General features: G+C 42.7%; 1 protein-coding gene across 1 annotated transcript in view; it reads right to left on the bottom strand.

Moving 5' to 3' along the window:
• Positions 1-27566, bottom strand: part of SPTLC3 (serine palmitoyltransferase long chain base subunit 3) — a 131986-nt gene that overhangs the window by 7166 nt on the left and 97254 nt on the right. The window contains exon 10 of the mRNA XM_040447712.1: positions 4537-4672. Within this exon, the coding sequence (XP_040303646.1) occupies positions 4537-4672 (136 nt within the window). The remainder of the gene's footprint in view (positions 1-4536; positions 4673-27566) is intronic.

The following is a 27566-nucleotide window of genomic DNA, read 5'->3' as shown; positions in this document are numbered from 1 at the left end:
TTCTGAGAAAGCTTGAAAACAGAGGCTGTTCTTTCTCTTTCTTGTTCACCCTATGGAAGGCTGCCCATGGAACTACACAGGATGAGAGCTCATAATTATCTGAGAAACAAGGCAAGGGCTTTTATTGCTAGAATACAAACTACCTGACCCATGATCTCAGGCTACTTTTCGGGAGTCCCAAAAGACCGTTTTCACTGTCTGCATGTTTCTCTTTGTACCAGAGGAAGCGAGTTTTGCCAAAGAATGCAGAGCAAAATATATGACTGTTGATTCATTAGGCTAATCTGAGGCCTCCCTGGAGCACTTTTGGGCTTAAAATTTACACTACTAAACCTGGCCTTCTCCAGTTAATGTGTCTGATTGCCCTGAACATTTTATATAATGAGCCTCTGGATTTGTACTCCCCAAAGCAAATTAAAGCCAGTGTGGGCTGCAAGAAACCAAACTATGTGGATAATAATAATAATAATAAAAACATTAGCACTGCGTTATGTACAGCATCCCCACCTCTTGTATCCTCTCATCCTCCAAGTGTATCACAAGGCCCAAGTTTATTTGGTAAACTCTGTACCAAATAATAAATACATTCTTGATTATCTGAGTGAATGTTTCATGGGTGAAATCACATTGTACTGAACGTCATAGAAGATTCCAGTGGTAAGAGCTGCGACAAAACTTTGCCCAAAAGGATATGTGGCTAGAGACTTTATTTTCATTCTGCAGTCGGTGGAAATGTGGAGAAATCACAATTCTTTAGTAAAATTAAAGGGTTTAAAATGAGCAAATGAAAGATCAAGTGCTCATACACTGGCTTCTACAATTAACTCCTTGTCTCAAAAGCTTTTCTATGTATAAACTTTCCATTGAAGAAGTATTTGAGAAGGAAACAAGGCCAGGCAGCAGGGAGGCCCTTGCCAGCAACTCCTGCCAACAATACACGATATTACCTTTTGTAACTAACCTGTTCTAAGTTTCCATAGACAACCCAAGCAATTAGATTTTTCTTTCCGTTGCAGTGATTGATGCCTTTTGATTCACCAAAGATGACATTAAAGAGAGTTAAACTTATAGTCTGTGTTGCTTTAATGAGATGTTCATGTTTTCCTCCGTGGACTGAAGCTTCAGAGGCCGTGCTATACACTGAAAAGAGCTCTGGTGTAGGAGGCCAATGGAACTGGCTTTAAATTCTGGGCTCGGGGCGCCTGGGTGGCTCAGTCAGTTAAGCGGCCGACTTCGGCTCAGGTCAGGATCTCACGGTCCGTGAGTTCGAGCCCTGCGTCGGGCTCTGTGCTGACAGCTCAGAGCCTGGAGCCTGTTTCAGATTCTGTGTCTCCCTCTCTCTGACCCTCCCCTGTTCATGCTCTGTCTCTCTCTGTCTCAAAAATAAATATACGTTAACAAAAAAATTAAAAACAAAATTCTGGGCTCTACTATCTACAATCCGAGTGACTCTTAGCAGTTTAACTTTTGTGGGTCTCTGTCCTCATTTGTAAACTAGGACTAAGCATCCCAGCCTTGGTGAGTGATTGCTGATGTAAGAGTCTTACTCAGCATATAACCAGTGTTCAGCCACATCATCTCCTCCATAAATACCATGTGAAACTGGAAGGCATTAGATAGACACATCATCTGGTGTCTAACATAGCATATATGATACGGACAATAGCAGGATATCTACCTACTATTTTCCTGGAAAGTCTATTTTTATTAATGCAGCCAAAGATTGCAATAATTATTTTGGAGAGCCATGCAACCATGGTGATTCATTTTTGTACTCAGTTGAAACTAATAACAATAATAATAATCGTAGTAGTAGAAGTAGCAGTAATAATAATAACTACCATTGATTAAGTTATTATAGTATACCAAGTACTATATTAAATGCTTTATGTACATTGATAGTTAATACTACTACTACTAACAGTTCCCACCTAGACCATCGTGCACATGGCCAGCTCCTGTATAAGAAACAACAGGGGCGCCTGGGTGGCTCAGTCGGTTGAGTGGCCGACTTCGGCTCAGGTCACGATCTCGCGGTCCGTGAGTTCAAGCCCCGCATCCGGCTCTGGGCTGACAGCTCAGAGCCTGGAGCCTGTTTCTGATTCTGTGTCTCCCTCTCTCTGACCCTCCCCCGTTCATGCTCTGTCTCTCTCTGTCTCAAAAATAAATAAACGTTAAAAAAAAAAATTAAAAAAAAAAGAAACATGTTTTATTCTGATAGGCCTCATTTTGCTTAATCTTCACAATGGCCTTATGAAATAGGCACAATTACATCCCATTTAAAAATTTTTTTTTCAACGTTTATTTATTTTTGGGACAGAGAGAGACAGAGCATGAACGGGGGAGGGGCAGAGAGAGAGGGAGACACAGAATCGGAAACAGGCTCCAGGCTCTGAGCCATCAGCCCAGAGCCTGACGCGGGGCTCGAACTCACGGACCGCGAGATCGTGACCTGGCTGAAGTCGGACGCTTAACCGACTGCGCCACCCAGGCACCCCTTACATCCCATTTTAAAAATGAGAAAACTGGGGCTTCATAAGTTTGCACAACTTGTCCAAGGTCCCCCAGGTAGGAAGAGGTAGGGTCAAATCCTTTCTCATTCCAGACTCCTCAATACTCCAAGGAGCATACTTTTACAAGTAACACCCTGTTTTTATTTTTCATATTAGCTGTTGTCCAGTTAGGATTCCTGACATATAAAAGAGCAGAGGTACTCCCTCTCTCTTTGCTATCGCAAAGTTGAATTATTGAATTTAAATGCATTTGTTTTTACTATTTGTGAACTCTTCTCATTACATGGATTCATTTTTCCAGCATGTTGAGATTCTATTTCCAACCTCCACCATCAAAGTCAGAACTATCCGTTACACTCCCTACTGCCTCCCTCCGGTGTTGTGCACTTGAGGCTCTCAAAAATAAAACAAATTTATTTTTGGTGTCTTCATTTGAGCTAGTGATAAAATATTAGATAGACATGGGCTAAGTGTGGAATCTTACTTCCAGAACACCCCATTTTGCCAACCACTCTGATTAAACATAGGCTTTCTTTTGTGCCTTCTGAAATCAGATGGTAAAGGGTTTGGGATTATCTGCTATTTTGAATCACAGTTATACCTCCTCCCTTCCATAAGTACAGAGCAGTATCCTGTGTGATGTTTCTGTAGCACACTGTCTTCTTGCCCACTACATGCATAGCCTGACCCAGATCTGTGAACAAAGGACCCACTGATGGTAATGGTGTGGCACACTAAAGAACTCATATGTGTGTTTTGTTATTTTGCTGTGGTGAAATGATACAAAAGCATATGCTGAAGAATCAATCTTTCAGAAACTAATAACTCATTCCTACCCATCATGGGTTCTCAACTGATAGCCCCAGAGCCCCTTATCTATACTTAAAATACTCTGCCAATCTATTGAGACTGTTAGAGAGTCAAAAAAAAAAAAAATTCCAACAATAGGGTTATGTTGCAGGAGAGTCAGGACCAGTAGAATCTCATAAATATATGTTGACTATTACTTTCCATGGTGCACATGGCCAGACACCCAAATAAATATTTTACATTTAGAAAGGATTTTAATTAAGTTCCTTTTAATAACAGAGGTAGTGTGTGGCAGGTTGGAGAATGGCTCATGTATAAAATTGTCTATGCCATATTGAGAAATAGTCATTTTTTTCTCTTTATGCAGCTATTCTCATGCTCAATTTCAGAGCTGTAATCAATGGGAAACAACTCCGCACAGGTTTATAGGGGAGGCTTAAAGTTTGGTGTTCAGAGCATGAGCCCAAGTTTGGGTTTGTCTCTTGGTAGTCTCTTGATTTTATTACTGCTTAACTTATAGGAGTTTGGGCAAACTATTTAATTCTTATCAGCCTCAGTTTCTCCCACACTTGAAATAAGGGTGCCTTCTTCTGAGGATGGCCATGAAAAATCAGTGGAGAAAGCACAGAGCCTGGTAATGTTGTTTTCACATGTTGGGAGAGATGGTCTTCAGAAGTTCTCCTTGAAGAAGATCATGGGGCAGAAGGAGGCACAGGTTCATCCTTAATTTACAGTTGAGACCCAGCGGGTGATACCCAAATTCACAGAGCTCAAAAGTGGTGAGCCTTAGCACATGGTTCCTTTTTTTTTTTTTTTTTTAATTTGTTTTTTACTTGAGAGAAAGAGAGAGTGAGAGGGAGAGAGACAGAGTCCTGAGCAGGCTCTATGCTCAGTGTGGAGCCCGATGTGGGGCTCAATTACATGACCCTGGGATCATGAGCTGAGCTGAAATCAAGAGAAGAGTTGGATGCTCAGCCAGCTGAGCCACCCATGTGCCCCTTGATTCCCTTCTTAGAAGACCTGTGAAAAGGCCCTGCTGATGGGTTGGCCGGCGGCTTCCAAGAAACTATACAAATGAATTCTGAACTCGGCACCCCATTCAAAGTGCATAAGCAATGCCAGTGCTGAAGGAGCCTCATAGAGTCAGAAGCACTGTCTTTGTCAGATCACCCTGAGGCTCCACTGTTATTCTGAGAGTCTACTGAATACTCACGCTACTTTAGCAGGCATGTAAAGGAGCAGGGGAACGACGGGAGATTCCTCATTGCCATAGATAATGAATCCCATTTCGTTCAGTCTCTGTCTGAAGTATCTTGTATTTTTTGCAAGTTGCCGTACTCTCTGAAGCCCTGAAAAGAGACAGGCATGAAATCCATCAATACCACCAGGAAGAGAGAAGCAAAGGTCAGATTGACTTGGCAAGCATTCCTAAGTCTTTCTGCAGACCTGCGTCGTTAGCTGGGAGGGGGTCAAAATAGGGTGGGTAATATCTCTTGGTGAGCAAGTGTGGGCACTGATATCTGAGAACCGTCCTGAGTCTGGAAGACAGGATCCAATGGGTGGGGGGGGGGGGGGGGGAATTGTGTTATTAGGTACTGCTAGCAACTAAAAGTAGGCTAGTCTGTGGGGTGATGAGGGGACAAAAAGGGTGTCTAGTAAGAAGGAAGGAAATGAACTATCATTTACTAGGTACCTACCATGTATGGATTCTGTTCTAAGTGCTTTAAAGACATTAACTCAGGGAAAGGGAATGTGACAAGAAATGACACACACACACACACACACACACACACACACACACACACACCAGTTGTTTTAGCCAACTTGAGCTAACCCATTAAGTTGTTTCTCATCTAAGTCTCCAATCAAAGAGCATTTCACATAACCTGAACTTAAAGGGGTCGCACATCCCTGAACAAAAATAGGTCCAGCTGAGACCACAACTGTTTTCTGAGGCATTTGATAGTAGTAGAGTAATAGAGGGAAGGGAATAGAGGGAAGGGAAGAAGGGGACCTCTGTTTTCCCCAACCACAAAAAATGATGGTGTGGGCTCCAAACAGAAGGTCAAGGAAGGTACCTCTGTCCATTTCCAGGTTATTGGTGCTTCAGCTCAAAAGCCTCTGGCCTCCATGTGTGTCCCAGTGAGGACATCACACATATGAGAGAACAAAGGGAATTAAAGAGTGGAAAGAGTTCTGAAGAAACATGTCTACTCTATGAAGTAAATGAGCAAAACAGCAAAAACCAGAGTGTGTGTGCTCAATACAGAAGATTGAACAGAACTGGATGTTTAAGTTCCCTGGAAATCACTCCAGTGTTTGCATCTGATGCAAGGTGGCTATTGAGCAGGAACAGCTGCTATAGCTGACCTCCATTATGATTGGTCAGGTGTCCATTAAAACTGATCAGAGCTCTTGTTCTACTAATTTTTCAATATTCTGGACATCGATCCTTGGTATCTTTAACTCTCCTGGTGGAAAATGGGTAAAAATATCAATAAATATGTTAATCAGGTTTCTCCAGTTCCTTCTTGGAGAGTTGGCCTCAGACTGTGTCTTGGCAAAAGGATTCACAGTGGGCATTTCCTGTTCAGCATCCTTCCTCCAAAGGTCCATGATGTTCAGTTAGAGTTGGCCCTGACTTTTCTCTTTGCTACAAGGGTAGCACATGATCAAGACATGGCCAATTGGAACATTCCATCCCCTTGAATATTGGCTATGGAATACAACCTGGGCTCATCAGTCTCTCAGATCTGCTGAAGAAGAAGTATAAGAATGAGGTCATCCTCAAGCTACATGTTTGTCATCATATGGAGTAACAGGGGAGAGCTTATAGTCTAGTGGGAAGACTGAAATTACATCTAAAAATGGATGTAAAATTGCAAATCTAATAAGTGCTGTAGAGAATGCTATATGGTGTTATGAGAACCCATATTAGAAAGATTGGATCAAATTTGAGAAAGTCAATAAACGATGAGTGAGCTGAGATCAGAAAGGTGGACAAATGTTAACAGGCAAAATATCAGAGGACAGCATTTCAGGTACAGGAAACAGGTGCAATGGTCTAGTGGTTTGTAGAAGAAAAGAGTAGTTGAGAACCAGGTAAGATGTGGTTAAATGTGGGGCAAGATAAGGCTGGAGCGATGGGTAGATTGAGAAAAAAAGGACAGGAATTGAAGAATCCAACATTTCATGGTTGGGAAGAGGATGAACTTAAAAGGATGACAAAAACAGCAATCATAGAGGAAGAAGATAACTCAGGAGATAAATTAGTGTTCACCGAATTTGTTAACATGGCAATCATTGGTAACCTTCATTTTGGGGTCCCTGGTTTGGCCTTTGGTTTTAAAGGAACAGGTAGCTTCAAGTATGGTTTACTTTAACTCATATGTTAAATTTTTGCTGCATAGAAAAAGCCTCCTTGGTGCTTAAAGATGAATTGCTTTGTAACATGCTGAAGGGTTTCTTGGAAACTTGTATGTGCACAGTTTATTTATTTATTTAAACTTATTTAAATTTGTCTTTATTTAAAAAATTCATCTATACATCAAGACTGCGTGTTTAGGGAGGTGATAGCATAACAAGTAGGGAGATATTGTAGAAGAAGAATGAAAAGAAAAAGAGGGGCTGGAGTAAGACTTGTTTTAATGAAGGTGATTCAAATGAAGGCAGAGATATACATCAGCCACCAAAATGTATTCCATATGGCCTGTCGCCTTGTACGTTTAGCTCTTTTGTTGATTGTTAGCTGCACAATGAATAGATGACTTCATCAGGCTGGGTCTGATGATTCCTAAATGATCCCCCTCAAAGACCAGAAGGATTTCCTGGCCTGGAAGTGCATGAATGACTTAAATTGCTTTTCCCAATGGCATTATCTTTGCGCTTGCCCATAATGACTCATCTATCATTGGGCTGCCCAGCTACTTAATTGGCCCCGTCTGTCCCCTTTGCCTTGATTAACCCAAGTAACTGGATCATCAGCTAATGTCATCACTTTACTGCTTCTAGATTGTTTGGAGAGTTGACTGAATAGATCAGAATATTGATCCCAGGGGTAGCTGACTCTTAAGAATTCAATGTTTTCTTCTTGCCCTGTCTTTTCTATCTTTGAATCATTTAGCACAGCATGGCTGACAAGCCATTATGATACACTTCGTGGTCACCATGTTTTCTCATATAGATCACTATTAATGCCTTTGAGGTCCTTTGCATCGGCCAAGATACAGCTCCTTTCAATTACTCTGTTGCTCACTCTTTAAAATTGGAAACATTCTACTCTTGTAGGGCCTGGGGGCAGAAAGGAATTTGTATATATAAAATGCTACTCATCTAGACAGGATGTGGGTGATTTTATTAATTATGCTGTGCTTTGAGATCCTTGCTTTAAGAGTGTTTGTAAGAGAAGGAGGAAATTTTAGCACTTGTCTTTTTGTACAGAGATGGCCATGCCAGGGTGGCACGGAGATTGGGCATTGCAGCCACATTCCTTTCCTAACACTCAAAGTCTCTAATTCCAAAATTTCTTGTTCTTCTTTCACATATCACACAGAAGACAGGGAAGGTCTCTGCTCAGATAAATAAGTAAATGAGCTGATCTCTTATGTAGGGTTCTGGAGAGTTTATACGAGTGTTTATTTTGCTATATTCTGGGTTCTCTGAAAAAGGAATAGGCTTTGGAGTGAAATGGACTAAAAAACTAAACTCCACCTGGACAATTTAAGGCCTTAAAACCTTGGTTTTACCTGTAAAATACAGATAAATAAGCTTATCACACAGAAAGATAGGTGGAAATAAAGGGGTTAATGTAGAAACATGCTTAGTACTGTGCCTGGCATGCAGCAGGTGTTTGAAAGGTTAATTACCTTTTTCCATAGGGAAGTAGTTCCAAGTAACCTCAATGGCACCTCAGAATCATCTGGACAGGTTGGCAAAAATCCCATGCCCGTACTGCACTCCAGACCAATTAAATAAGTATCTATGGAAATGGGACCCAGGCATGAATTTTGTTTTTTGACAAGGTATAGCCACGGAGACTCAGATATCTCAGAAATAGCCACCATTGCCAGTCCAAGCCCAAAGCCATGCATTTCTGTGTTAAGAGCCGTGCCCTATGTCTTATTTCTCAGTTAGATGTGGAAAATGAAAAATGGGCACATGTCATGGCCTCTTGTTTGGCACGATTACATCTCAGCAGTTAATCAGTGCTTGGGTGCTTGGGTAGTACATTTTGTGGCGGGTGACCTGCTCCCCTGACAGCTGTCTGCTCCAAAGTGCCCATTCAACTTGAGATCAACCCAAGTGTCCCCTTCACCCCTCTCATGAGGCTGGATAAAATATGGATGAACCCATCCAGGCAGCTGACCTGTACACTGCCGTTCTACCCATTCAGATTTCTAGCTCTGCCAACTTGAGAGATGGGCTAGGTTAACGGAGGCCACAAATACTTTAACCTTCTCTCCAGTGCTGTTAAAACAAAAACAGCTGGGGCAGGGGAAGGAAAACAAATAAAACACAAAGCATCCCACTACAAAGCTTTGCAGTCCCCTAATAAAAACAATCGTCTGTGGCGTTTCCAAAAATATGTTTGGGACAAGTCAATCTCCAGAGGGCCAGAAGGCATCACAGACGGTGGAGACTCCCTGAATGACCCGTCAAAAGCTAAAGAAGGAAAATTTGTTGTCTGCTGAACCACTGGCATGCAAAAGAGAGAGAGAGAGAGAGAGAGAGAGAGAGAGGCATTTCCCTCTGAAACACTAGGAGGAAGAGGTGGATTTTACAAGCTTGTGAGCCAGCTCCAGTGCCACTCTCGATTTTCTGCAGATTTTGCAAGCTCCCTGGCTACCAGACAAGACATGAATATGCCCAGATGCCACATAGTGACTTATTTTGTTATTTCTCAGGCTTTAAAAATGCACATAAAGAAATGAATGCTGCTCTGCCTCTTTAAATTATTTAGCACACCACCGTGACAGTCACAATACAGTCAACGGACTGTCTATGGACAACCTCAAATATGCCCTTAGGCAGCATTGCTTGGAAAATGTTGTCCCTGTTTTTAGAGATGGGAGGAGTGTTTCCATAGAATATTTCTCACAATTTAAGAAGTTGACCTTTCTGAAAAATCAAACTGATGTTAAAGAATGCTTGAATGGCCTGAGAATGACTAATCTCCTTGTCTCTTGCCCCTTCTTTGTCTGTCCATTCACCCATGGCTTCTCCCCCCTGGCATGGGGGGTTGGTACTGGGGAGAGACCTTGGAGTCAAGTGTCAGTGTGACAGCAGGAACCCAGCAGTCTGTTATTTTAAGCTCTGGACACCAGACAGGACATTTTGTTTCCAACACACTTAGGGGCAGAGTGATCTCAGGAAAGATCAAGAGGCTACAGAGCAGCAAGAATCATAAGAATCACATTAGCAGTGACAAGCTTCCCAGTGGGATGGGGAAAACTGTTTGGAGTGGTTTGCTAAGAGGAACACACATTTTTTAAAAAAAAAATTTTTTTTAACGTTTATTTATTTTTGAGACAGAGAGAGACAGAGCATGAATGGGGGAGGGGCAGAGAGAGAGGGAGACACAGAATCCGAAACGGGCTCCAGGCTCCGAGCCCGACACGGGGCTCGAACTCACGGACCACGAGATCGTAACCTGAGCCAAAGTCGGACGCTTAACCGACTGAGCCACCCAGGCGCCCTGAGGAACACACATTTTTATCAGGCACTGAAGCTCTCCCTTTTGATGTCCAGATTCCAAGGTTACGGCGTGTTTTATAGTCACATACTCATGTTCCAATGACTCTTCGGGCCCCTCAGTTATACCCCCGGGAATGCATGCAGGAGCAGGGAGGACAGACATTAAGGGTGGACAGCGGTCTGCACGGCCTGATTTCAAGGGCCCCAAGAGGACACCATTGCCTCCACTCCCTACCCGCTGCTCAAATATACCATCAGGCATTTAACTCATAAGGAGACGTGAGAATGGACATGTCCTGCACACCTATTATGAGCCAGAAATTGTGTTTTGGGGCCCTCTTTGCAGATACAGAAACTGAGGCTGGAGATCATTAACGCATTACCCAGCTGACCCAGAAACTAGCCGTACTTCCTGGTCTATCAAAGTCTGCTGTATGGGGAAAAGCTGGTAAATTCATGTCCGGTGAGGTGTGAATTCTATGGTTCATGGATTCACACATTTCAGAAATGAAAAGCACTCACTAGGTAAAGGAGTCAGGCCAGCTGCTAAGGTGAAGCAGAAGATAAGAATATTCTGAGGCTGTTGGGAAAGAAGTGGTCTAATGGTAGGGCAAATATCAAGTAATAGATAATTGAGAGGAAGAGCCTTAAGACAGATCTAGGCAGAGTTAGCAGGGTTTTCACACAACAATGCTTCAGAATAAATGATAAGATTTCATGCTAATTTGCATTTAAATAGAGAGCAGTATCTTAGCAAGTCACAAATTACGGAATTCTACACATTAAAGAGGGTAGTTTGGGAGACTGGGGCCTTCTGGAAACTTTGTAAATCAGTGATTCTTAAGCACAGGGAACACACCAGAGTCTTCTGGGAATATTTCTTTCTCTAGAATATGTACAGTAAAGCTCCCCCTGTAGGTATTCTGTTCCAGAAACATTCCCAGGGTAACTGTGTTGTGCATCAGTTAAGAACCATTGTTGAAGTCATAACTTACAGAGTGGGTATTGATTCTGTTGATCTTGTGTGTCTGTTTGGAGGTGGGGGGCACCTGGGAAATGGGTAACTCACTTGCCATAATGTTTACACCACAGTCATGAGAAAGACCCGTGGAGTCAGACCACTGATAGTGGTGAATGCCACCCTAGGATTTGGAAGGTTTTGGTGGGTAATGGGGAGCCATGGCAGCATCATGAGCAGGGCATGCCATGGTCTGAGGGGGTTGAGCAAGGGGAAGCTCATGGTGTGTGGCATGTGGATTAGGATGAGGGGGAAAACTGGAAGTGGCAGGACAAGTAGGAAGCCAGAGTGGCAGCAAACATCTGAGGTGGGTGAGGAGGTGTGTGTCAGCACCTGTTCTGATCTGCAGCGGGAAGGCAAAGGAGGTGGCAAAGGACAGGTCCTGAGCAACTGGGTTCATGGGATTTCCTGGAAGGGCTCTGAGAAACATTGCAAGTCAAAGTGGCCATCGGGGAGCCCCATCAAGGCAGCTGCCTACATAATCCAAGCCTCTGGCTTTCCAAGTATCTGCTGGGGCAGCCTCAGAGAGCGGTGTGGGGATCAGGGACATTAACCAGTGTTTAAGACTTAATTAGGTTAGGGGCACCTGGGTGGCTCTGTGGGTTAAGCTACCGGCTTCAGCTCAGATCATTACCGATCACACCGTTTGTGAGTTTGAGCCCTGCATCAGGCTGGCTGCTGTCAGTGCAGAGCCTGCTTCAGATCTTCTGTCTCTCTCTCTCTCTGCACCCTGCCCCTCCCGTCCCCCAACTATTGCATGCTCTCTACCTCTCTCAAGAAAAAAATAAAACATTAAAAAAAAAAAGACCTAATTAAGCAAGCCCATAGGAGGGACTGGGCTCTCCCTGAAGAAAGAGATTCGAGGAGAAGGGCATCTGATGTGAAGGAGATTCTCCACTGCTGGTTTTGAGGTGGAGAGGGCTGCATGGTAAGGAGTTCAAGCAGTCTCTAGGAGTGGAGAGGGTCTGGCTCACAGCTGGCAAGGAAATGGGGACCTCCCTCTCGCAACCCCCCAGACTAGAGTCTGCCACAAACATGTGAGCTTGGGAGAGGAACCTGAGCTCCAGAAAAGAGGCCAGCTGCAGACACCTTGATTTGGCCTTGTGAGAACCTTGAGCAGAGAACAAACTGTGCCCCGACTCCTGACCCAAGGAGACTGAGATAATAAATGATGTTGTTTTAAGCCGCTAAATTTGTGGTCATTTGTTATGCAGAAATAGAAAAGTAATACATTCATTCTTTCTAGCCCCGAGCACACGCTGGGCTTCTCCAGGCACAAATCCACCTGCTTAATCCTCCCCAGCTGTGGCTGGTAGCATAGCTGGTTTTCTCTGCAACTTGCCCTGACAAGAGAGGGGCTGGGGCATGGCATCGGCTGCATTTGGGAGTTTTTGCTGCTTGGCTGAAAATGACCCAGTGGAAAAACAAGGATCAATGTGGAACAGCAGCTCCCCTTCACCCTCTAAGATGCTACAGCTGGAATCATGTTCTTTCCTTCTCCTGTTGTGCTGAGCTAACATGGAATTTCATGTGTGCTCCATCACAAACTCCCCCATCTCAGAGTCCAGCCACACAGAGGAGACAAAAGCGAAGAGGAAGCTTCTGTAGGGCTCACGGTGTAAAAGGATATCTTGTTTGTGGGGAGGATGGAAGGAAGTGGCCACACTAACCTTTTGCCCCAGTGCCATCTAAAAGACACACAGATTCTCTTTACACTCTTGCTAGGGAAATGTTTTAAGGCCTCCAAGCAAGTGCAGAATTTACTGAGCTGCCCTAAACCTCTACCCTTGCCTAACTCCTAAGGTGAAATAACAAAGGGGTGGGTTTTGCCAGCCACTCCTGCACAACCAGACCAGCTTCCTCTGCTCGCTGGAGTTCAGTTTGCTGGCTCATTCTGTGTTTATTGGATAAATGCATGTTGTCCTACGTACACATAAGCAGCACCAGGGCAGAGAGGCGATGCCTGTCACTTCGCTCGCTCACCCCAACCTGAGGTCCATGCATACAAAAAGGCCAGGTAGGACTTTTTACCCCCCAGCACAGGTGATTAATCACGATGGAGGCAGCTCCTCAGTTGAAAGCCAGCAGAGCGTAGCGCCTGGCCATCTGTTTTGTATTAGCTGTTGCTGAAATGCCAGTGGCCTGAAACCTTTAGAAAACACAGAAAGCCCCAAGTCTCTTTCTCTACCCCTGTCTGGTCCCCAGCGGGTAACCAAGCACATATCTTCAGGAAGCAGCAGCTAATTCCTCCCTCAACAATGCCGGGGCCCTCTGATGGCCCCGTTCCAGGTGGGTTCTCTGTGCACTCCTCTGGCATTCACTGAGGGACTTCCAAGAGACAGAGCTAACAGCATGTTGCCAGGTTTGAGGGGGGAAAAGAAATTGTAGGAAAGCTGACTTTTCTGTCTGCTCTCTGCCCCCGGTAGGTGCTAAGAAGTGAGAGACCTTTTAAAACCCCATATCTAATTATTAGAATTTCTTTGCCCCAACCAGAGTTCTTTTTTGGTTTTCCCTGCCTTTTCCTCCTTTGAGGAAGAAACAATTCCTGCTGAAGAGTATATTAGTAAGAACAGCCCCAGATGAGCTTGATGATGTGGATGGATTAGGGTAGTTTTCAGCTCCCACACAGCACTGAAGAAAAGCAACAGCATATAAGGGGAGTTTGTGAATGGATCTCATGTCAAATACAAGCAGTAAGAAAGTGAGAAAGTTTGACTGGAGAGCAAACTGCTGTCACCTAGTCCTCCCGCTCCCCCTCCCCAACGCTAAATCTTCCCAGTTTAGTCACTCCCATTTTTAAACCTATCAAACTCAAGTGTAAAAATATGTGTGCCCTGTTCCAGGACCCAGAGCAAAGGTCCAAGGTCACAGCTGGAAGGCACGGGTGCCACTTTCTCCAAGTCCACGTGGGGTTAGAAGCAAGGTCAACACCTCACCTGCCAATCTCATGATAGAAGTTCACAAATGACCAGGATGAAGGAATTAATCCATACAAAATGATTTAAAGATGAGGCATGCTTGTATTTTCCAGTTCAAATGCATGATATGATAAGCCTCACTTTTTTTCCCTTTATCTTTAGATCCCTTTATCTCTTCAGAGGGTTAAAAAAAAAAAAAAAAAAAAAAGGAAATTAATGAATTTCCTTGAAAGACCTTGCCATTTTATTCCTCTTTTTCCTAATAGTTGAATAAAAAATAGATAATAAAATAAAAAATAAAAAATAGAGTTTAAGCCTTCAGATTTTTTTTTTTTTTTCAAATTTCAGATATGGGCCAGAATGAATGATCTGGTGTGAACTTACCCATGTAGAGATAATATACGTGAACTAGTGCTTCTCAAAGTAGATGAAATGCCTCAAGAGAAGTTGGGCAGGATCGTATATTCATATGAACTCAATGTTGATATGAATGCTCTAGTTTTATTTCTCTGCCTGCACAGAATTCAGTCACCTCTTGTGATGAGTCACATTGACCAGCCAACTGCTGGGTGCTGGTATGATGAGCATCAGAGGTTCAGTGCTTGTTCAGAACTACTTAGCCCCCTTTGAGTTCATGGTCCCCAAAGAACCCAAGGTGGCTGTGTGGCAGGGTTGGGGTGACTCAAAATGAACACATCCATTTTAGATAACTAGCCTAAATCGGTTCATGTGTATAAACTGCACTTTTTAAATTGCAACTTACAATATTCTGTCTCATCACATTTCCCATTCCAAAAAAAAAAAAGTCCTACTTGTCTGGGAATATGTTACTATTTCCAAAATATACATTCTTCTCTGTTCTGGCCTAATGTCCAGAGCTGTCCCAATTTCATGCCATTTTAATTTCTCCTGGAGAAGCATTATGCCCAGGGTCCATTTTCTGTCTCCAAAAAGTGCACAGTATTGAGGAATTTAGCAACATAATAACGATAATGATCTTGATAACTGCCATGGCCTGGGACTAGGTTCTGTGCAAAAGAAGCAGAAATGGTTGTACTAAAATCCAGACTCAGAGCTCTGAGAGTCCCTATAAAAGGGAAAGAGGTTCATCTTCGGTTCTTTGGACTTTGTTTTTCTTCTTTTCTTAGCTACTTTTATTCCATTCCTGGTCAAGAGTTTATTTACTAAGTCAATAGAGAAAGACTGGGAAACTGTCTAAAGTATACAGTGTCTTCCTACAGTATACATCCATCAAAAGTCTGGGGAAAGAATGTCCTGGACTGAGGTTAAGTACTGTGGCAAAGACTGGCTAGCTATTCACTGAACCCATTTCCTTCTAGGCAGACAGTTACTTCATTTCCGTGGCTCCTTTGTGGTCAGGCAAGGTCATGTGGCCAATAGAGTTATGGCCAATAGAATGTGGGCAGAAATGAAATGTGCCTTTCCAGTCATGGCCCATAAAAACATTATATACACCATGCTCTATTCTCCTTCCTCTTCAGTGGCAAGCTTGGAAGCCATATGTTGAAGCTGGAGAAGCGACAAGACGGAAGGAGGCTGGATTCCTGGAAGAGAACTACCTGTCCAACAGGAACACCCATTATGGACTTTATATGGCCAAAAAATAAATTTCTATTGTGTTAAGTCACTAATATATTGGGACTTGTCTGTTACAAGAATGAATTACTTTAACTAACACTAGCCTTATAAGACTGTGTATACCATGAAAACTTTCAAGGATTTAAAATCCTAACGCTCTTCTACTTTTCATTGACTCTATGGTGTAAAGGGAAACTGTCATTTTTCTGCAGGAATTTTAGTTTCTCAACCTCTCATTACTAGTCACCAAGTAATGTCATGAAAACATGAAGTTTCTTGATTGAAAAAGATCCTAAGTGCAAATCATCATTAAGATGGAGGAGGGAAGAGATGGGGGTTCCTCCAGCATATTCAGTGGAAAATGCCATTTTGGATGCCTAAGAATCAACCTACTCTTCTCTATTTTAGATATGTACTTTGCCTTGGATGGAGAGGATTAGCTGGTGGCCAGGTCTTGCTGATTACTGTGTATAAAAAAGTCACATGCACTTTTGAGCTTTGGATGTCTCCATAGGAAATGTTAAGTAAGGGATTCAGCTAACTGCTTGTATAATTAAAGGAAAAACTCCATTTTTTACTTCTGCTTTTTGGGTATCATTGGCTTGAATTACCCAGCTTACTCACCTCTGTATTCAACGGTGTCTAGACAAAGTCTTAGTATATGTAATAATATAAAAACATTCATTTATCAAAAGAATAGAAAAGGAACTCTAGATTTGGTCCACACATGTACTTGTCAAGGAAGTTATTCTAACTCCAGTATTTGAACCAAAGTAATTCTATAGGTAACCTATAAAGAAACGATATCATAATTGTTGATAGGTGGTGATTAGATTCTAAGCCTTGTCCAGGAAATCTGCATGGCCCCAAATCTATTCATTCACTTACATATTTGATACTTAAGGCACAATTAATTAACCAATCACTAACTACCTGGAGGGCTGGGTTGGGAGTGTGTGACTAACATTGGAGGAGGGGAAAATTGCAGGAGATGGAGGAGGGAAGGAATATTTTCTGACTTCAGTCATTGAGATAGGGCTTAGAAGGCTGAATAGGGGTTAGGAGATAAAGAATGGGTATAAGTGGGTTGTGGGGAGAGATGAACACCTTCCAGAGAGAGGAAACTTCATGAACACACATAAAGAAGCTACCAATTCCTGGTGAATAGTTGATGGGATATGGCCAAAGCTTACACTGAATGCAGTCATTCATTCAGTCAACATGTACTGCTTGGGGCCGGGGACAGTGTCCTTGCCCTCACAGCATTTGTGTTCTCCTGAGGGAGACAGATGATAACCAGGGAAGCAAGTATACAATTCCAGGTGGTGCAAGTGCTATGAAGAAACATGGTGCAGATCAGGTGAGTAAAGAGAGTAACCCACAAAGAAGAGGGTGATATTTTAGAAAGGGTGGTTAGGGGAGATCCCTCTGGGTTGGTGGCAGGAGTTAGAAAGGTCACTCCAGCATGAACCCCCATTTCAAGACCCTGAGTTTGGTTCTGAGACTGTTCTGAGAGATGAGCTGGAATGGCAGAAAGCATAAGGGCATTTGTGTCTGGGGTCCGTAGCAAGGAAGGTCTTATATGGTGGTCGAGGAATCAACATGAGGAAATGTGGCAAGCCTCCGGGGAATCAGAGAAAGTCCCAGTTGTTTTCTTTCATTTTGGAGATAGATTTGTCAGGCTAAGAAAAATTTTATCACTGACAATTTTTGACTTATCTGTGATTTCGAACATAATCTAAACTCGTTCAACTAACAGAATGTATGCTCCTTTTCCATTAGCTGTTGCTTTTTGCATAGAAACCAGTCATCTTTAGCCTCTCAGATATTCTCAGTGAATAGAACTGGGGATTTTGCAATGAAGGGACAGACTACCCAATTTTAATTTTAGAATAAACAATGTTACCATAAAATAGTGACACCATGGTATAATCAAATGTAGTGGTGTCTGGGTGGCTCAATCATTTAAGCATCCAAATTCAGCTCAGGTCATGATCTCACGGTTCATGAGTTTGAACCCTGCATTGGGCTGGGCTCTCTGCTGTCAGCACAGAGACCACTTAGGATCCTCTGTCCCCCTCTCCTTCTGTTCCCCCCACCCCGCTCTCTCTCTTTCAAAAATAAATAAACATTAAAAAAATATAACCAAATGTAGATTTAAAAGACATCCCCTCCTCATTTCAGGCACGGAGAGCCTCTCCATCCCAGAGGCTGATACTCAGAGGGAAAAAGGAGAGCGACCCCATTAGCTGAGAGCCTTCATTCCCCAACCCTGCCAAAGGCAGCATGGGATGTGCAGACAGAGTTCTGAGGCCCAGGTAAGGACTTCTTCACAGATGGAACGTTATTTGAATACTTCCCAAGTCATGCAGGAAATAAAAATCTCAGAAAGATTTAGTGTCAGGAGGCCCTCTGTTGGGGAGCGTGTCTATTTAATACTTCCTCCTCAGATCCTGGGCCCATCACTGTTTTGATTTGCCGACAGGCAAAGGAGGCCAGCTTGAGGAAGAATTTCCTGTATTGGCACAATGGCTGGAGGTACTTAGCTTCCATTTGCAGATTCAGTGTCCCCATCCTTCCTTAGCCTTATTGCTCAAATTCACCAAAACCTAGGTTTCCATGCTCTGTTAGGCTTGTTAAGCTTTTTATTCATATTGAAAGGGGAGAATTGAGGTAATGATTTTGATAATATCTAAGTTTGATTGGTAGTATCTAATATGATCAAGGAAGGATATGAGTAATATTGTGGCTGTGTTATCTTTTGTAGTAATAATCTCTGGGTACTATATTCAGAAAATATATTAAATTAGGGGTGCCTGGGTGGCTCAGTTGGTTGAGCGTCTAAATCTTGATCTCAGCTCAGGTCACAAACTCATGGTTCATGAGTTTGAGCCCCACAGTGGGGTCTGCCTGACAGCTTGGAGCCTACTTGGGATTCTGTCTCTTCCTCTCTCTGCCCCTCCCCCACACATGAGTGTGTGTGTGTGTGTGTATGTGTGTGTGTTCACTCTCTCTCTCTCTCTCTCTCTCTCAAACTTTAAAAAATTTAGAAAACATATTAAATTAAAAAGATAAAACACCCTATTGTTGAGGGGTGCCTTGGTGGCTCAGTTGGTTAAGCATCTGACTTCAGCTGAAGTCATGATCTAATAATGGTTCATGGGTTTGAGCCCCGTGTCAGACTCCGTGCTGACATCTCAGAGCCTGGAGCCTGCTTGGGATTCTGTGTCTCCCTTTATCTCTACCCCTCCCCTGCTCATACTCTGTCTCTCTCTGTCTCTCAAAAATAAAAATGTTAAAAAAAATTAATAAAAAATAAAAAAAACAACCAAACAAAAAAACCCCCATCCTGTGAAATTCCCATCTTTTTGAGGATCCGGTATGACGAATTGCCTTATTTCCAAGAAGAACGTAAATCATTGTTTCATCTTTTTTTTTTTAATATTTATTTTTGAGAGAGAGAGAGAGACTGAGCATGAGCAGGGGAGGGGCAGAGAGAGGGAGACACACAGAATCTGAAGCAGGCTCCAGGCTCTAAGCTATCAGCACAGAGCCCGACTTGGGGCTAAACTCACAAACCACGAGATCATCACCTGAATCAAAGTGGGACACTTAATCGACTGAGCCACCCAGGCACCCCTTATTATTTCATCTTAATTTTACTTTTAGTTTTTCCTCTACCTACACAGTATCCAGACACATCTCTGCTGTTACCCCGAAACTCCCTGTTTAAGGGTAAAAAGGGACAAGTATGACTTTGAAGAAAAAAAGAGAATTTCATTTTTCTTAACTTTATTGTATAAGCATAGGATATTTTATTAACAATAATAAAGGTGTAGTCTACTGAAATTGGGTATTATACATTACGAATTGGTATTTTGTCTATTTCTTCTTGTAAGTAAATTTTCACTATTGTTTTCATTTCTAGGGATACTACTGGCCACTCAATTATAAACATCAAATATTTCCACACATATGATAGCAAAAAGACATTTTGTGATTCAAAAAGTTGGTGACCATCTCAACAGCCTAGCCCTGAAGAACCAGAAGGGAGAAGGATGGTTACATCATGGATATTATGATTTTACCACAAGTCATTTTGGTGAAATAAGAACTGAGTTAGCCAATGGAATGATTCAAATTTAAGTACTAACTTGTTAATTATAGCTAGAATTGTTCCAAAACTATTCCTATCTCTGGTTAAGTTTTATATCAAAAAAATTGATTTCCATAAAAAGTAAAAATATTACATGTCTGGATTAAACTTAGATATTTGGATAAATTGGTCTATAGGCTGCGGGTTGGCAAGGAGGCAAGTAAGTGCTTGATAAGAATATAGTTGCTATTTCATCCTGACCTGAAATTGAAGGTATTCCAAAATCTTAGTCTGATATTCAGTAGATATATCAGGTTGAGTAGACCATGTTTATTTAGAAGAGTGTCAATATCATTTCCACACCATGTCATTAAAATTGTAACAATCACAGTAGGGAAATGAGTAGCCAATAGGAGGCTGACAATTATAGTGCAAAGTCAAGTAGACCCCACGTATTTACAGGAAAAGCCATTCTTCCCAAGTTATGAATATGAAATACTTTGTCATAATTTATTTTAACTTATTAAACTTCATTTGTCATAATTTAATTTAAACTTAGCAGTTGCCCATTGGGGATCTCCTTTCTCACCAAATGGATTCCACCTATTGAAGATGCACTAAGACTTGAAGTAATTATTGTACCTTGTCCAACCCAAGAGACACGAATTATTAGAGAAATGACAGTCTCTCTGTCAGATGTCTACTATCAAATCAAACAACATAATCAGTATTGTGATCATGAACTCTTAATGACTTTATGTACTTCAAAAAGTTATATGGAAGCACAAGTTTAAGGGAGAGGCTATTGTGAGCACAAGTATCTCATGAGGGCACAAAGCCCTTGGCTATCAGGCACTAATGGATTGTGGATTTCTTATGAATAGAAACCATCATCTTCATATCACTGGTGGTAAGCACAGTGCCTGATACATAGTAGGCTTCCAAAACATATTCTCCAAGTTGAATTAAAAAGAAATGTGCTAAGCCCTAATTGTGCATTGGCCATAATACAGATGATGATAAAATATCTGTTCTGGGCCATCTTTTCATCAAAAGAGTCAAGCAGAAATCTTTGAATATTTAATATCAGCCATCTCAGCATTGAACTTGCCCACCATGGTCAAGCCTCTTTCTTGGGATTCTTGCCCTATGTCTACATCTAGCTTTGCTCATTACGTTTATATTCTAATTATAATGTCACCAATGTCTGAAAAGGTTGTCTACGTGTCACCTATCATCACTTCATGTTTCATGGAGTGATGGGAGAATCTGATGGGAGGGAGAAAATGACTACAGATCATCATACAGCTGTGATTCTCAAAGTGTGGTCCCTGGGGCCACAGTATCAGCATTGCTTGGAAGCTTGTGAGACATGCAACAAGCATTTCTGAGTCAGAAACTGTTGGCAATCCATTTCCACTATCTCTCCAGGTGATTATGATACAGGCTCAGATCTGAGACCCATGTTTCTGCATAAGAGAAAGGATAAGGTGTGGGGGGGGGGGTGGTGTGCTTATGCAGAGGGAAATGTAAAGAAAACAGAGGATGAAATTCTGGCAAATGAAGAGAGGGAACATGTCTAACAGAGAAGGGAAGTGGGGGGTGCCTGGGAGGCTCAGTCTGTTAAGCATCTGACTCTTGGTTTTGGCTCAGGTCATGATCTTGCAGTTCATGGGATCCAGCCCCAAATTGGGCTCTGGGCTGACACCTCAGAGCCTGCTTCGGATTCTCTCTCCCCCTCTCTTTCGGCACCTGTCCTGCTTGTTCTCTGCCTCTCTCTTAAAAATAAATAAAAAAGCACTAAAAGAGAGAGAGAAAAGGGGGGGGGGAGAACAGACAGAAAAATAAAAAAAGGAACCAGAAAAGAAGAGTGTCTGCACAACTAAGGGTAGACTGCAAAGACAAGAAGAGGTAGAGAGGTCAGACCAGTCTGGCTGGGGAAGGGCCAGTGGAGTAGGTGAGCAGGGGTGACCTTGGAGGGAGCAGAGTCCATGTAAATGGGCAGAGGATGAGATGAAGTTGCTGGAAAATGAGTGGGGAGGAGGAGGGGAAGCAGGCAGAACCAGTCAGTGTTTCAGGAAGGTCTGTAGCAATGGAAGACAGGCAACTTGCTTGCTGTTGGAAGAGGAAGAAGGGATAAGGGAAAACTTTTTAGGATGAAGGAAATGAACATTCCCTGAGAAAAGAGGCAGTGCCTATAGAAGGTGGGGAGGGAGAGAATCAAGCACAGAGATGTGGAGACTAGTCATTTATTTGCTGGGCTAAAAGGGAAAGTGAGGATTCTGTATTTGAACAAGTATTTGTTGAGAAACTGTAACTGCCAGGCACTATTCTCAGTGTAATGAATAAAATGGACAAAATGCTTGTTCACCTGGAGTTTACATTCTAATGAGGGAAAACGAAAAATGAGGAGATGCATATGTAATTTTTCAGGTGCTCATTAATGCCATGGAGACTAAAGCAAGGTAAGGCGAGAGTGTAGTTTAGGATAAGGTCACTCCCCTCACAGCTGATGTTTGGCAAAGATGCCAGAAATGTGAGGGAGTGGGCCACACAGATATTGGTCAGAAATGCTGGTCTGGAGAGACCAACAAGGGCAAAGACCCAATGCAGGAGCTGTTCCCTGAAGAATGAGGATGCCAGCTGCTTGGAGTGGACTGATGGTGGAAAGATGGTGGGAAAACAGAAGACCTTATCAGGAGAAGCCTTGAAGACCACATTCTGAACTCCACACTCCAGTAAGATGGGAAGCAATGAAAAGTTTTGCACTAGGGGTATTCTGAGTTACATTTCTTTAAAAGATTGCTTTGGTTTCTGTATGGAAAACAAGTCATCAAAAGGCAAGAGCAGAATGGAAAGAATATTCAGGGGGATACTCCAGTAATCCAGGTGGGAGCTGTCAGGTAGAGTTGGGGCTGGCAAGAAGGGACCAGATTCTGGACATACATCAAAGGATGTGCTGTGGGATTTGCTGATGGAGTAGGTGGAGGTCTAAGAGAAAGGCAGAATCCTAGAATGAGTAAAAACTATTGAAAATTTGGAGGACAGAAAGCAGATGAATTAAAATAATAGTAACTGTTAGCTTTAATTGAGTATTTACTATGTATCAAGCATCGCGCTAAGTCCCTCACATTATTTATGCCTATGTATGACCCCAATTAAAGATAAGGGACCAAGGCTAAGCAAGACTAAGTAGCTTGCCGGTCACAGAACGAGGGTGGCAGGGAGACTGGGCTATATGCAGTCTGGCCGCAGATTGCACACACCCATTTTTTTTTTTTTTTTAACTTTTTTTATTTTTGAGAGACAGAGAGCACAAGCAGGGGAGGGACAGAGAGAGAGAGGGAGCACACAATCGGAAGCAGGCTCCAGGCTCTGAGCTGTCAGCACAGAGCCTGACACAGGGCTTGAACTTGTGAACCTCAAGATCATAACCTGAGCTGAAGTCAGAAGCTTAACCGACTGAGCCACCAGCTGCTCCAGAGTGCACACCCTTAATCCTCCATGAGATACACCCTCTATATTCTCTGAGAAGGCAAAGATTACCCATGGTTGGGAAAGGGAGAGTGCGGAAGGAGGCCAAGATTGGAAGTACAAAAAGAATATTACTGATTAATTAAAAAAATATGAATCAAAGATTTAAATAAATAATAAGACAGTTGTTGCCAGTGCTTTCTTAGGGGGGTTGCTATGGTTTGGGGCTTAGCCTCCCGTGGTGGCTTATGCCACGGCTAGGTGAAGAGAATGATCAAGCTGCAATCTTTCCGGACCCCTTCAAAAGTGGTGTCAGGTACAGAGGATCCCAAATACTGAGTGATCCCTCCAGCTGCCACATGGGCATGGAATGGATTCCAGGCTTCCAGTCCTGTGAGATAAACATCCTCTAGATCTCGTTTAGCATAAACACTGACCTGAAATCGAGGAGCCCAGTGAGATGGAAGGTGAATCATGACGTATTTATTAAGCCGAGCACCGGGTCTGACACTCACAGGAACACCAGATTAATTCAAGACACATTTCTTGCCTTTAAGGGGCTTACAGCATTGACTTGGCTTATGGACCACCCAACCACCATTAGGATGGAGAAACCAAATCTCCACTATGGGCTTATTGTGCAGCACGATGTGACAGGCCAGGAGATTAAAAGGGCCTTGGTGCATGTGGAATGCATGCATGGCCTGCAGCCCCTCAGCCTGTGTGCATTAACTCCGGGAGCCGCCTGGCTGCAGAGTGAAGGTGGCTGTGCATAAACATTGTCATTTCACTGAGACTGCTATTTCATCTTTGAACTTTGGCTTCAAAGGAACACTGACCTTATTCCTGTAGCTTGCCTCTCTTTGAAGCCTATGGCTTTGCATTGCAGATTAAAGTGAAGATATTCATCAAGGGACAGATCTGGCCAACTGCTCCCCAAACTCAACCTGAAACAAAGCCTTGAAAGGCTCCAATCACAGTTGCAGTGGAGTGGGCCAAAGATGAAGGCTCGGAGCCTGGCTCTCTTTCTCAGATCCTGTAAGGCAGCTCTGGCATGACATAGTACATCCCTTTGAGCTCCAGGCAACTTTACCCCGAGTGTATATCTCAGCAGAAAGGGGTGAGTTAATGCAATATTCCCAACCTGTCCTATTCATTTCATTTAAAGCAGGCATTGTTGTAAATGAGGCCAGCATGAATATTCACTGGTGCCTTTGAATTCTTCAAAAGATGTGTCAGGCAGAACCATCTGAAACTTGGCGGATGATTCTGTCAATTTTCTTTTCTACTACTTTCCTTTGTTCATCCCTTTGAAAAGAAATTGTCCTGTCTTTCCCCTTGGGTCCTCCCATCTTGGCTCTTAGAAAACAGACACCACACATTGCCTTCTCTGTTCTTTTTTCTTTCTTTTCCCTATTAAGATGGCAGAAGGAGTAAAGTGAGAAAGTTTAACTGGGAGGTAAAAAGAATAATAACCAACTAATTAATTAGAAGGCTAAGAGAGAGAACCAAGGGAAATATCTCCCACCTCAGAGGAAGAAAAATTGATGCTAGAAGACTATCAAAGAACAAATGATCAAATCTTTCAATGTGGTTTTTCTGCAGATCTTCATCTGTGATCAGATAAACAGAGTGAGTTCTGTCTGTGATGAAGAGGTAAACCAATCCAGAGGAGGCAAGGAAATGATTATCAGGTTGGGTACATGTAAATTAACTGACTCTGAGAGCATATACACTAAAAGGTTTAAGAAATTAGTGTTCCTAATTTTTGGATGACTTCCTTCCTTCCTTCCTTCCTTCCTTCCTTCCTTCCTTCCTTCCTTTTTCTTTCTTTCTTTCTTTCTTTCTTTCTTTCTTTCTTTCTTTCTTTCTTTTTCTTTCTTTCAGTTTATTCATTACATGAGAGAGAGAACACAAGGAGGAGAGGGGCAGAGAGAGAGGGAGAGAGAGAGAGAGAATCCCAAGCAGGCTCTGCACTGTCAGTGTGGAGCCTGATGTGGGGCTCGAACTCATGAACCACCAGATCATGACCTGAGCCAAAACCAACACTCAGACACTTAACTGAGGTATCCCCAGGCACCCCTCCTAGTTATTCAACTTTAAAATAATACCATTTTTGTCACTGTAGGACAATTCATTTAACTCGTATTTTAGCTTAAATTTCAAACAACTGTTTTCCATTAAGAAATGCATGAAGTTCAGGAAGATCATCAATATAGCTTCCTGAGAAGCCAGAGGTTCCAGACCAGTTTTTTCATGCAACTAGGACAGCTCACATGGGAGCAACTCTATTTCTAGCTTTGGTTTTAAAAGGTTGAAAGGTTACCTGCTTATCTCTGCCATATCCTTTAATTTACTAACTCCCTCTCCCACAAATTTGGGTGTGGTCATATGCCTAGTTTAGGCCAAAGGACTATAAGCAAGGTAGTAAGTGTCTTTTCCAGGCGGATGCTCCTCTGTTCTCTGCCAGGAGACTGCCAAGCCTTAGGCTACAAGTAGCCTGAGTCACTGCCCCCATGGAGGACAGCTGTGCAGAGAGTTGTCTATTTGTATTAGACTTGGCATGAGCAAGAACTAAACTTTGGTTCCAGGAAGCCATAGAGAGTTTCAGGGTTTATTTGTTATGGTGGCATAACTTTTCTTATCCTGACTAATCCAGGGCCTTGGAGGACATCTAGTCTTACCTCTCTTCCATCATAAGAATCTTTCCTACAGCACCCCTCTATGTGGTCCAAATACTTATCACCTGAGATTTGAACACCTCAATAATAATAGCAAATAACAGTAGTGAGCAATTATAAGATGGTCACTAAATAATTGTTTTCAGACATAATTTTAAGAATTTTATATATCTTAATTTACCTAATTTTCACAGAAACATGAGCTCAATCAATATTATTTTCCTAATTTTACAGTGGGAGGAACGACACATTGGGAGGTAAACTTGCTCAGAGGTGAACAGATAAGTTAAATCACTTGTTAAAGCACGAGTAAATAGCATCCCAGGAGTCACATCCAGGTAGCAGCTTTCAGTTTATGCCTTTAACCATTGCACCACATGGACTCCCTAGATTGGATTTTTATTTCCTTTGCACGCGGACGATTCAACAACAGACAGAATCATAAAACCCCAAAGACAAGATTGGAAGAGACTTTGGAGAACAGTCAATCACTGCATTTTACATGGAAGAAGAAAATCTTTCTGCAAGCCATTTTCCTGTTTTAGTGAAAAGTAAAGGTCTATCTCGGGGATTTTTTTTTTTTTTAATTTTTTTTTCAACGTTTATTTATTTTTGGGACAGAGAGAGACAGAGCATGAACAGGGGAGGGTCAGAGAGAGAGAGGGAGACACAGATTCGGAAACAGGCTCCAGGCTCTGAGCCATCAGCCCAGAGCCCGACGCGGGGCTCAAACTCACGGACCGCAAGATCGTGACCTGGCTGAAGTTGGACGCTTAACCGACTGCGCCACCCAGGCGCCCCTATCTCGGGGATTTTCAAACCAGTGTCCTGGGGAGCACTAGGACCTCGGGGGCTGCCAGCATGAAGGTAGGTAGAGACACAACTTCAACCAGCTCAGCCCTGTTCCGATCTGTTGTATATAGGAGACTTCTGGGTAAAATTTGTATGTGAATAAAGTACTCTGCTGTTTTAATAAAATTGGGAAATGGATCTCCCCATGCTTGTACTGAAGCAGGAGGCTTGGAAGGTTGCACTCAACAATGGAGGGCTTCCCACCAGCTGGGAGTTGAGGGGGGGGAGCACATGGATTTTATGGCTCAGGGACCAGTCCTGGGGCCAGGATAATCTGCTACTTCCATAAATGCATTCACTCGATTGCCTGGCAGCAAGACTGCCTTATTCATCATTGTATCCCCACTGTGATATGTAGTAGAAGCTCTGTAAGCTGTATCTAAGAGATAGAAGGAGAGTTCCAAAAGGCTTTGATGAAACAATTTTTCAAAGAGACGATTAAGCTCCTTTGGCTTGAGCAAAGAAACACACTTTGGTGGTGACCCAAATGTCTGCAAAATGACTGGGAAGTTGTCGTGTGTGTTCTGTCCACATATCCTCAAGTGGGCAGTGGTAACCAAACCCTTCCCAACTTCTGGCTTGTTTCCAGGGAAACACAAGTGACGGCCCCAAGCAGGCACAGGCAAACACATACCGCTGTTTGCTTCATTTTAACGGAACTGATCACACAAAATTATCCAACTTTGCTGATCATGTTAAGAGGTGAATTAGAAAGTTTTCTTTGCTTAAAAAAAAGCATTTCTTTCTTTTTGTGTGTGTGCTAGTGTATTTTTGTACTATGGGTTATTATATATCACGTACAAATTGGGTTTGTACAAATTGATTTTACAAATTGGGTGAAGACAAAGGTATATATCTGAGAAGGGGGCAGATTGATAAGGCAGAAGGGAGACAGAGAGAAGTTTAAGGAAG

Source organism: Herpailurus yagouaroundi, unplaced genomic scaffold (genome assembly GCF_014898765.1).
Source record: "Herpailurus yagouaroundi ecotype Mexico unplaced genomic scaffold, PumYag 196, whole genome shotgun sequence".
Classification (NCBI taxonomy): Eukaryota; Metazoa; Chordata; class Mammalia; order Carnivora; family Felidae; genus Herpailurus; species Herpailurus yagouaroundi.
The sequence above is the reverse complement of the archived record's forward strand: the minus strand, read 5'-3'. Positions and strand labels throughout refer to the sequence as shown.